At 45.2% G+C, this 12,428-nt stretch overlaps 1 protein-coding gene across 6 annotated transcripts in view; it reads right to left on the reverse strand.

Moving 5' to 3' along the window:
* LOC145338978 (general transcription factor II-I repeat domain-containing protein 1-like) overlaps positions 1–12,428 on the reverse strand; it is a 125,350-nt gene that overhangs the window by 68,759 nt on the left and 44,163 nt on the right. For all 6 annotated transcript variants that reach the window (XR_013885939.1, XM_080183396.1, XM_080183394.1 and 3 more), the window contains exons 7-10: positions 12,068–12,251; positions 8,520–8,545; positions 2,877–2,985; positions 535–563 (exon numbers count right to left, since the gene is read on the reverse strand). Coding sequence is in view for 5 of the 6 variants with exons in the window: in XM_080183396.1 (XP_080039522.1) it covers positions 535–563; positions 2,877–2,985; positions 8,520–8,545; positions 12,068–12,251 (348 nt within the window). In the remaining variant the exon portion in view is untranslated. The remainder of the gene's footprint in view (positions 1–534; positions 564–2,876; positions 2,986–8,519; positions 8,546–12,067; positions 12,252–12,428) is intronic.

Here is a 12,428-nt window from a genome sequence, read left to right on the forward strand (position 1 = left end):
TGTGAGTGAGAATGAGTGTGAGAGAAAGGGTGTGTGAGTGTGTGTGTGAGAGAGAGAGAGTGTGTGTGTGTGAGAGAGAGAGAGAGCGTGAGACAGAGAGCGTGAGAGAGAGAGCGTGAGAGAGAGAGAGAGTGTGTGTGCATGCTTATGTGTGTGTGTGCTTGAGAGAGAGTGAGTGTGCAGGACAGCATTTGGGAGTGCGAGAGTTTGTATACCTGTGTGAGGATGAATGTGTCTGTCTGAGAGAGAGTGAGTGAGTGCATGTGTGCATGAAAGAGCACATCAGTGTCTGTGTATGTGTGTGTGTGTACGTATGTGTGTGTCAGTGTATTTGGGAAGACAACTGGAGATGATAACTGTGCGGAGTAAGTTTGCAGAGAGGAGGCCACTCCTCCGATACACCTTTATGTAAGAATGATTCATTCTAGAATCGAACAGCAGTGAGGCTGTGCAAATAAGGAATAAACGTGGACAGGAAGGCTCCATGTGTAATTTTTAAACAGAGTGTAATACACAAATCACCCAGCAACTCACCCGTTTCATTTTCTTTCGTCTTCACAGACCTGGCAAGAGAAAAAGCACTTTACAAAACCTGAGACTTTATGACACAGGCTGGAACTTAAAGCGATTGGACACGAAATAAACAGAAGTTTCAGTCTTTGCAACCAAGGCGTCTGTATAATGAGTTTAACAAGGAGGACAACCAATGGATTATGTTTGTAATAATGTTAATTTTATACAATACAAAAATAGCCCATTGGGTCTATCTAGCCTGCACTGACATTTCTAAACACAAGCCATCTCCTTTTCCATATACACCTCAGCCAGTCAACCCACCTTCCCTTTTCTCTTTAGAGTGTGCTTGTCTAGTTTAAACATTGTAAATACAACAATATGTTTAGACTATCAAGCACAAACTATTCTACTTCCACTTTCCAACACGTGCATGCTATGGTCCTTAATTGGTGGCCAGCCCCGCGATCCCCGCAGCATTGGCCCTCTGCCCCCCAAGGCATGCCTGGGTGCAGCCTCAACTCTCTCCCCCCACTCATCCCCAAACTCCCCCATCGGAGCCCCGATCTCCCACCCCACCCTCCCAATTCCACCACCCACCAGCAGACCTGACACCCACTCCCAAACACTGCCGATCTCCCAGTAGGCTACCCCCACCCCACTTCCCCCGCCCCCAGATGGCCAGCCCTGACTGGTGATCTCCCTCCCTCCCCCACCAATTCCGATTGCAGAGTGGCAGCAGGACTCCCCACCCTCACCAGTTGCTCCCCCATCAGGTCATTCCGCATCAGGCCCACTCCATCAGGCCGCGCTGCCCGGGCACTGTCCCATACTAGGTCCCCTGGGCAGTGGCACTTTACTTCCTGTGTAGTGCCGGGGATCCAGGCTGGCACTGCCAAGGTGATATCTCCCGACCCTCTGGGGTCCTCGATTGTCCCCCCTTCACTCCAGCGGGGTCAGGTCACTAGCTCCCTGCAAATGGGGAGCTACAATAATCCCTGCTGAAGTGAAATACTCAGGCCAGACGCCCAGCGCGGATCGCACTAATCTGGCGCTACTACGTTAAAAAAAGTCAAAGCAGCGGGATGGGAGAATCGTCCCCGATATCTTCCACCTCCACACACTAATTACCTTTCTGGTCTCTAATCAGCCCTCCTCTTTCCTTGGTTATCATGACTAGCTTAAAGTTTAACTTTTTTTTAAAGTTTATTTGTTAATATCACAAGTAGACTTACATTAACACTGCAATGAAGTTACTGTGAAAATCCCCTGGTCACCACACTCCGGTGCCTGTTTGGGTATGCTGAGGGAGAATTTAGCATGGCCAGTCCACCTAAGCAGCAGGTCTTTTGGACTGTGGGAGGAAACTGGAGCACCCAGAGGAAACCCACGCAGACACGGGGAGAACGTGCAGACTCCACACAGACAGTGACCCAAGCTGGAAATCAAACCCAGTTCTCTGGTGCCGTGAGGTAGCCGTGCTAACTACTGTGCTGCCCTTCTTGTGCATAGAGTAAACTGATGTGTATTAAATGCGCGGGTAGTGAGGGTGCCTCAAACATAGCCAGTGTATCAAACTCTTATAAATATTGGGACAATAACATTAGTGATCAATCTTACATCAACAAATATCGAGAGGAAAGAGTTATCTATGAAGATATGTCAATTCTACAATGAAATGATTTATTAGGTGTCAACCACAGCTCAGTGTTAGCACTCGGAGTCAGGAGACTGAGAGGTCAAGTCCCACTCCGAGGGCTTGAACACAAAACTAAGGCTGGCATTCCAGTGCAGTGCTGAGGACGGTGCTGCACTGTCAGAGGTGCCAACCTTTGGGCAAAACATCAACCCGATGCCCAGCCTGCCCCCTCAGGTAATAGGAAAGGAATCAGAATCCAACTCAAGGAGGAAGCGTGTTCTTGGGAATGCTGCCCAGCCCAGCACAGATCCCTCCAGCAACACTGCAAGCAGTGAATGATCCCATTGCTGTTTGCGAAACCTTGATGCATGCCAACTTACCGCCACATTTCCCACACCATAAGAAATAGGAATAGGAGTAGGCCACTCAGCCCTTCGAGCCTGTTTCACCATTTAATAAGATCAGGGCTGACCTAACACTCATTAAGCCCTGCCTTATCTCTGTAACCCTTAATTCCTCCTCCTGAATAAACACCTATCGATCTCAGCCTGAAAATGTTGAAGGACTCCACAGTTTCCTGTGGTATAGAATTCCAAAGATAAAGTATTGGCTGCATTTCACAGACGGTAGCGAAGGGCATCCTGATGCTGCTATATAAATGCAAACTCTATCTTTTGAAATGACTGCTCAAATTAAAGGCTGATAAAAGTTGGCCATGTCCTACCTGCAGACGTGGTTCTTGGGGGTCATGTCTAGTGTGGTCGTTCTGTGGGACTCTTCATCCAGAGGGGACTGACTATCCTGTTTGGAGCCTTCCCGTAAATACTTGGTCCCTACAACAAACAGAGGGTTCACTTTCTTCAGCAGCCCTTGTGAGAAACGCTTGATTCTGACACTTCAAAACACACAAAAAAGAATCAAGTGATGCAAATAGGAGAGTATTTTCTCACCAAAGGCCTGCTGTGGTTGGAAGGACCGATCACAACAAGGCCCTTCTGCAGAGGTTGCAAAAAAAGTATACAAATTAAAGAAATATTGATTGTAATTGGGTCATTGGGCAAGGCCACAGCACATTTACAAAGCACTAAAATAGGTGGATAGGGAGGAGGAGGGGAGTTGATTTATAATGTTTTGACATTTTTAATTTAAAGCAAGATGATACAATTTGGAGCCAATAATATGAGACGAATAGATTGTGAATTCTGTGGAAACTAGTGGAGCCTACGTCCTGAGTCTGGAGGGACTGGGGGTGGGGGGGGAGGGGGGAAGAGAAGGCCCGGGTTCCCAATTCTGAACGGCATTCAGCTCCCCTCACTGTATGTGTATAAAGAGGGAGGAACGCAGTGACTCTATTTAGCTGTGATCCCTCCCACAGTAAAAAGACCTCGCTGCCTTCAGTGGCTACTGGATCACTGCCCAGGAATCCATGCCGTAGGAGAGGGAGGTGAGGGAAACAGATTAAACTGGACGATTATTTGACACACAGATTTCATATTTGGACAGACTTGAGGGAATCCTGTTATGTTGCACAGTCAGAGAATAGCTGCTGCTCACCTCTGGTGCATTTAAAGAGTTGCTACTTCAACTCCAAGGCCAGCACCTTGCGAGTGCGTCCCATCCCGTCCCGTCCCCGTTCCCCCCCCCCCACTGCACCAATTCACCGAATTTAACACTGGTGACCTGTGGCCTCTTGGGATTTCGGAATATTCATCCACGGCATGCTGATAACGCGAGATTCAGTGACAGCAATGCCATTGAACATTGAGGGAGATGGTTAGGCTCTCTTGGTCATTGTCTGGCACACGTGCGGTGTGAACATTATTTCCCACTTTGCAGCCCAAGGCTGAATGTTGTCCAAGCCTTGCTTCCATTGTCTGAGGAGTTGTGAATGGAATTGAATACCAAAGCAGAATAAGAAGTCTCACAACACCAGGTTAAAGTCCAACAGGTTCATTTGACAGCAGTAGCAGTAGCTTTCGGAGCCTCAAATCTTACTAACTGTCCTGGCTGGAATCAATACACATCTCTTTAACCTGTGCATGGCTCTCTCTCCACTCACATTGTCTGTGCCTTTAAGATTTGATTACCTGTAAAAACTCAAATTCCAACTATTATCTTGTAAATTGAGTTTGTGTCTTTATATGCCCTGTTTGTGAACTCAAGTCCTCACTCACCGGATGAAGGAGCCTGAGGCTCCGAAAGCTAGTGCTGTTAAATAAACCTGCTGGACTTTAACCTGGTGTTGTGAGACTCCTTACTGTGCCCACTACAGTCCAACTCCGGCATCTCTACATCAAAGCGTGAATAGCCAGGTTGTGAAGGATAGAACATTTTATTCACCTGGAAGCCTTTATTAACAGAGATACATGTCTACATGTTTCACACCTCTGGAGAGGTCCCTCTTTCAGCCAAGTGTTATTGAATCCTCAGTTAATATCCATCAGCTGGGTACAACCAACAGATCCATAGAAGCCCCACAGTGCAGAAAGAGGCCATTTAAACCATCAAGTCTGCACCGACTCTGAAATAGCATCTCACCCAGACCCATCCCTCTCCACATCCTACCCACATAATCCCACACATTTACTACATCTTTAAACACTATGGGGAAATTTAGCATGGCTAATCCACCTAACCTGTACATCTTTGGAGTGTGGGAGGAAACCAAAGCACTCGAAGGAAACCCACAGACATGGGGTGAACGTGCAGACTCCATACAGACAATCACTGAAGGCTGGGAATCGAATCCAGGTTCCAGGTTCTGTGAGGCAGCAGTGCTAACCACTGTGTCACAGTGCCACACATGGATATACAATTAACACTAAGCAATCACGAGTGAACATTCCCACTTTGACCTTATGGAGGGAAGGTTATTGATGAAGCACCTGAAGAGGGTTGGGCCTAGGACACTACCCTGAGGATGTGAAATCTTGGATTTGAGATGATTAATCTCTAATGAACAAAACCATCTTCCTCTGTGTTAGGTATGACTCCAGCCAGTGGAAGATATTCCTTTCCAACCCATTGACTCCAATATTCCTGCTTGATGCCATACTTAGTCAAATGCTGCCTTGATGGAGAGGGCCTCCACCTCTGAAAATCAGCTCTTTGGACCAAAGCTGTGATGAGGACAGGGCCTGGCAGCATCTGAACTGAGCATCAGGGAGCAGATTATTGCTGAATAAATGCCATCCATCACTTACTGATGATGGAGAGTAGGCTGATGGAGCAGTGATTGGCCAGGTTGGATTTGTCCCATGTTTTGTGGACAATACATAGCTGGATAATCTTTCATCTTTACCAAGTAGACGCCAGCATCACTCCCAGCAGAAATCCATGTAATAAACTCACTTCCCACCTTCCAACAGTCTGAACACATATTTTTAACCTCTTATCTTTCTTTTGTAACTAGGCTGCTGTCTATTCTGCTATTTGCCTGCTGGCTTCACATGCTCAGACCTTAGCCACGATGTACCATGGTGTATCTTATCAAAGGAATGTTGAAAAGCTAAGTATTTCACATTAACTACACTACCCTTAGCTTCCCCCTCCATTACTTCTTAAAATAACTCAATAAGATTGGTCAAGTATAGTCTTTCCTTTTGAAATCCTTTCTTATATTTTTGATTTCTAGATGTTTTGGGTAAAGATGTTAAGCCAAGCTGTCGATAGTTTTCTGGAGATGTTTTATCTTTGTTTTAAATATCAGAATAACATTGGCTGTCACCAGTCTCCTCTCCTCCAGTGAATTTTCATAACTATTTAATAGTCCCACGGCTGTCTCTTCCCAAATTTATTTTAACATGGGGTAGATGCAATCCAAGGAAGTGTAACACCTCTAGCTTCATCAATTGGACAGCATCTGCACTATGCTGCCATTTCTATTTGGAAAGCTGAAAATTCATGGAATAGAATCCTACAGTGCAGAAGGAGGCCATTCAGCCCATCGAGCCTGCACCGAAAACAATCCCACCCAGGCCCTATCCCGGTAACCCCACATATTATCCTGCTAATCCGCCTGACAATAAGGGACAATTTAGCATGGTCAATCCACCTAACCTTCATATCTTTGGAAAGAGTAGTCCCACAAAACCAAGTTTATTTGGTAGCACAAGCTTTTGGAGCACTGCCCTCATCAGGTGAGTGCCTGATGAAAGGGGCAGCGACATGGGAAATTTCACAAGATTAAAGAACTTATATGAAACAGACTGTGCCGCTTACTCATGGTAGGTCTGGGGCTTCTGACTGCATCTCCCCACACTCCCTTCCCCCTTCCCCGCTCACCGCAGCCCTACCGGAGGGATAATAGAATCATAGAATTCCTTAGTGTAGAAGGAAGCCATTTGGCCCATTGATTCTGCACAAGCTCTCTGATGGGTCCAAAGTCTTGTCCCCACAGTCATTGACGAATCCATCCAACTTACATATCTTTGGACACTAGGGGGCAAATTAGCATGACCAATCCACCTAACCTGTACGTCTTTGGACTAACACAGAAGAAACAAGAGCAGCTGCCTTTTTATGGGTGATGTGAGAGCTGCAGATGTGCGGAGTGAATTTAAACACTGTACTTAGTGTGTTCATTCTCCTGGAGTTAACAGACCAGCTCAGCAGTTATGGGGAGTGTGGAGGGGGATGGGGGCAGTGGTGTTTTTTCTTTACATCACAGCTGACAAGCACCCACTGTTCAGTTTCTGGAGAGATGCGCGATTAGACACTCTCTTTCCCTGACTAATGCTGAGCAATTAAAGCAGTGGTTGTTTTTTGGGATTTTCATGGAGTAGCAAGAGCAGTACATCGGTGCTGATGCTGTTCCCACAGTCTGCAGGCCACCAATTCAGTGTCTAAGGAGCTTATCATGACTATTTTGCAATGCACATTACTTGGGCAGTTCTGAGGTCAACCCACTTTGACAAGAATGTGACTGGGCCACATAAAGATCCAAGTAAGCAAATGTGACTGCCATACAAACATAAGAATTAGGAGGAGAAGACCACTCGACCCCTCAAGCCTGCTACATCATTCAGCAAGGTCATGACTTATTTGATTGTAACTTCAGCCCCATATTTCCACCTATCCCCGATAACCTTTCACCCCCTTGTTAATCAAGAATCTATCTGGCTCTGACTTAAAAATGTTCAAAAACTCTGCTACCAGTGCCTTTTGAGGAAGAGAGTTCCAGACACTTTCAATCCTCAGAAGATAAATTTCTCCTCTTTCTCTTTTAAAATGAGTAACCCCTTATTCTTAAACAGTGTCTCTCGTTCTTGATTTTCATTCTCTCCACATCCACCCTGTCAATATCCCTCAGAAACGTAAAGGTTTCAATCATATCTCTCAATATTATCAACTGTAGTGGATAAAACCTAACCTCGCCAATCCTGGTATTAGTCTAGTAAACCTTCTCAGAGCTGCTTCTAGCACACTTGCATTTTTTCTTAAATAAGGAGAACAATACTGTAACAATACTCCAGATATGGTCCCACTAATGACCTGTATAACTGAAACATAACCTCCCTACTTCTGTAATCAATTTCCTCCACAACAAACAATAATATTCTATTAGGTTTCTTAATTATTTGCTGTACTTGTATTCCAGCCTTTTGTGATTCATGTACTAGGACACCCAGATCCCTCTGCACCTCGGAGCTCTGCATTCGCTCACCATTTAGATAATGAGCTTCTTTTTTATTCTTTCTGCCAAAGTAGACAGTTCTACATTTGCCTATGTTATACTCCAATTGCCAGTACGCACTCACCTAATCTGTGTGCCTTTGTAGCGTTCTTACGTCCTTTTTTACAATTTGTATTCCTATCTTTGTGACGTTAGCAAATTTAACAACCATACCTTCAGTTCCTTCATCCAAGTCATTGATACAAATTGTAAAAAATTGTAAAAATTTATACAAATTGTAAAAGGTTGAGGTCCCAGCACTGACCCATGGCACACCACTTGCCACATCTTGTCAACCAGAAAAAGACCCATTTATGCCTACTCTTTGTTTGCTGTTAGCTAGCTGATCTTCTATGCATGTTAACCTCTACACTATCAGCTTTTATTTCCTTTGATGTGGCACCTTATCAAATCAATTAACTATTCATTCACTAAGAGCGGGAATGGCTCATGGTTAACCATTGGTCATCTGCAGTTCAATCAACAGGAGCTTAACGGGTAACTTATAACACAAATCTGGGAGTCCCATCAAATCCATCTATCAAAGGTGACCACGGAATAGAAATTGAGAGGAGAGATTTGATGTTCACCTCAATGGCACATCTCAGGGTCCTAACAGAAAATAGAAAGCCCACCAAGCTCTGCCTGACTTTACGAGGGGATAGTGTTGGTCTACATTCACCGTATGCTTACCTGTCAGAACTCGCTCATCAAACATCCTGCAGAAAATGGAGACAAATAAAAGAGAAAGGTAAGTTGGCCTTGTATCAAAAAGCACAGGTATTTCAATCAGCACAAACCCCCTGCTTTAGCAACTAAAGCTTTATTAAAAACAGCAGCGGGCAATTGGCAGCCCAACATGGAACAAAGACCATGTTGAACGCACTGGTCTTATTATGCAGTTTAACAGCAACAGTGTTAGATATGGGACAGGTCAGGACAGACACTTGTTGCAATACCAGCTTACGCCAGTCAGTCAGAAACCCAGTTACAAGTGGAAATGAAAAACATTTGCCTCTAATTCAATTCAGTGCCATTCGTAACATCAGCCCCCTCACCGCACATCCCCCCCCGCCCACAACTGCCCATCCTCCGAACCCTCACTCACTATAACAGGATGGCAAGGTCAATGGACAGGTGGCTCAGATCCTCTGCCTCAGAAAAGACTTAGCAACTGCTCACACTACACGGGTGTGAGATTCAAAAATCAGTCAATATTTCAATCCTCCTCACTCCCCAAATTACTACACACACTTGAATGTTCCAAGAGCTTCCTACACTCAACACCAAGGAAAAGCTGTGATCTCCTGGATAGGTTAACACCAAAGTGGCGTCTTGTTAAATCCAGTCACACCGGCGGGGATTACCAGGCTCCCAAGGGAGGGCAAATGTGGAGGCAGGCAGGTGTAAATATTCATGCTGCTGACTGGTTTGCTGGATCCATCCCACTTTCGGGTCATCTTCAGGGAGATGGGATTGGAGGCAGGAGGGTTGCCTGCTCACATGGAGCAGGTAGTTAATTAATTGTGGTTAAAGACCACTTGTGACCTATCGTCAGAGGCATACTGGAATTTTCCTGTTGCCCTCCAGAGCCCTGGAGATATTGACAGCCCCCTTGGTGGCAGGACGTGGGGGGCAGAGTCCCAGGCAGATTTTGAGGCCCCCCCTCTCTCCCTGACACTCACTATAGCCAGACACTGCCCTCCACAATGGCAGCCTAAAAACGGAGGCAGCCCCTCTCTCTCTCACATCACCTGTAAGCTGCTCCTTCAGTGCTGTGGGGGGCCTTGTTTTGGTTACCCACATAGCGTGGGGTCCACCTATCCCCAACATCAGTGAAAACCCTGCCCCATACAAACAGAACAACTGCAATTCAAAATCTTCTCAGTTCATTCTTTAAGTTTGAATTAATCCTCCAACACCAGCAGCCGATAAATTTTCTAACATTGTACGGAGATCAATTCTGTACATGAACTGGAACAGCGGTGGGTTTTTAAACAGTTGTGGCTGCATTTAAAGGCACACCCACCCAAACTAAAATCATATTGACAAAAATACCATAGGCAGATCACTCGCAGGTGAGATTCTCTGGTTCCACTGCTGCGAACGGAGATGTGGCTGAGCACCAAATCCTTGTTTTCGCTGGCGGGGATGGGGGCAGGATATTTTTGGCCTACATATTTGTCCAACTCCCTCCGTTAACAGCAGCCATGGCACTAATTGACACATTGAAAGGCATGCCTTTCAGCTTAGCCCATGCCCCAGCACAGAGAACCACGGAGCAGCAGGGTAAAGGAATAATGTGAATTCCCAATATAAATTGTGTTGTTGGAGAATAGTAACGAGTTGAAGCTTGCTGCTCCCTACAGGGTGGAAGGTGGTTATCCTTGAGTGCCTCCTTGTGGCCAGTTAGCTTGATGTCCATCACGAGACTGGTGCTAGAATTGAGCTCTTGGGAAAACACAAGGCTATCAGGCAGAGTCAGCATGGTTTAGTGAAGGGAAATCACGTTTCACCAACTTAATGGAGTCCTTTGATGGAGTGACATGTGCGGTGCATAAAGGGGAATCTGTAGATGTACTGTATTTGGATTTCCGGAAAGCATTTGACAAAGCGCCACATCAACGGTTATGGTGGAAAATAAAAGTTCATGGTGTATGGGCCAACATATTAGCCTGGATAGAAGATTGGCTGGCTATCAAAAAACAGAGAGCATGCATAAACGGGTCTTTTTCTGATTGGCAGGATGTGACGAGTGAAACCCCGCAGGGGTTTGTGCTGGGGCCTCTACTTTTTACAATTTATATCAATGACTTCGATAAAGGGAGTGAAGGCATGGTAGCTACATTTGCTGATGACACGAACTTAGGTAAGAAAATATGTTGTGAAGAGGACGTTAGAAGGCTGCAGACAGATATAGATAGATTGAGTGGGCAAATATCTGGCAGATGGAGTATAATGTGGGGAAAATGTAAAGTTGTTCACTTTGGCAAGAAGAATTAAAAAAAAATTATTGAAACAGAGATTGGCTGCAGAATTCCCAGGTGCAGAGGGATCTGGGTGTTCTAGTGACTGATTCACAAGGTAGTTATGCAGGTACAGCATGTAGTCAAAAAGGCTAATGGAATGCAATCTTTTATTATTATAACATAAAAGGATGTTATGCTTCAATTATATGTGGAAATGGTGAAACTACATCTCGAATATCATGCATAGTTTTGGTCTCCTTATTTAAGGAAGGATGTAAATGCATTGGAGGCAGTACAGATGAGGCTTACTAGATCGATACCTGAAATGAACTAGTTGTCCAATGAGGAAAGGTTGGACAGACTGGGCTTGTTTCCACTGGAATTTAGAAGAGTGAGGGGTGAATTGAAGTGTATAAGATCCTGTATTGCCTTGACAAGGTGGATGGGGAAAGGGTGTTTCCTATTGTGACTGAGTCCAGAACTAGGGGGGGGCATTTAAAATTAGGAGTCACCCGTGTAGGACAGAGATGAGGAGAATGTTTTTTTCTGATGGTTGTGTAATTTTAGAACTTAGAAAGTGGTAGAAGAGCAGCTGAGTATTGTTGAGGTAGATATATTTGAGGTAATGAAAGGCAAGGAAATTAAAGGTTATTGGGTGTAAATGGAATATGGAATTCAAAACACAAACATTGAATGGTGAAGCAAGGGGCTGAATGGCCTACTTCTGCTTCTCTTTCATTTGTTCGTACGATTTGACGGGGCCTAAAAACAATTCCACCCAATCCCATGGGCTTCCCATCCAATGAATTTGGCTAGAATGACCCCATGGCTTCTCCTGAGACTTTATTTCACCAGCTGGGTAATACAATTAGCACCTGTGCTAACCCAGAAGAGAGAAATATCAGCCAGGATTGCAGCTCCCAATCCTTATCCAGTTGCCTCTCTGCTGGAGAATGACAGACGAATGCTGAAGTAGACTTAGTCATCTGCAGTTCAACAGCTTGCTGACCTGGGCTCGTACACGGACATTGTCCAAAGTACCTCTAGGCTGCTAGCACTGATGATCGAAAGCAAAGCAAGCTGACTTCAGAATGTAGGGAAGTTAAGATTCTGATTCTACATTTTCTTTTTCAAAGACCAGAGACTTCTAGGAAGAAATTTGAAAGCCTTGGATTAGGATTATGACGATCTATCCACCATTACGGGAATCCCCTACAGTTCAACTCTCAGGCAAGGTTCTGGGGCCTACACCATCTTCTGAATCCAGCTTACCTTTTAATAACAAAGCGGACTTTGTGTCTTGCTTCCAAGATCCGTTTCAATTTGGGAACTCCATAAGTACACGGTCGCTTGAAGGGAATTCCTTCTGGAATCCCGATTATTTCCACTGCCTCTGGGTCACAAGCAATCTTCCTGTATGGGACAGGAACCATATGATCCAAACCTAAGGCCTCGGCTACAGAAAACACAGATGACACCGGTTTAAAAGATGTTAACATTTCCCAGCTTTCTGAGCAGTGTGTGGGCATTCGTATGTTCATAAAAACAGGCCATTCGGCCCACCTAGTCCATGCCGGTGTTTATGCTTCATTCAAACTTCCCTCCATCTTTCCTCACCTGACTCTATCAGCAT

The sequence above is a fragment of the Carcharhinus amblyrhynchos genome, unplaced genomic scaffold (genome assembly GCF_965287045.1).
Source record: "Carcharhinus amblyrhynchos unplaced genomic scaffold, sCarAmb.v2.hapA chromosome_276, whole genome shotgun sequence".
Taxonomy (NCBI): Eukaryota; Metazoa; Chordata; class Chondrichthyes; order Carcharhiniformes; family Carcharhinidae; genus Carcharhinus; species Carcharhinus amblyrhynchos.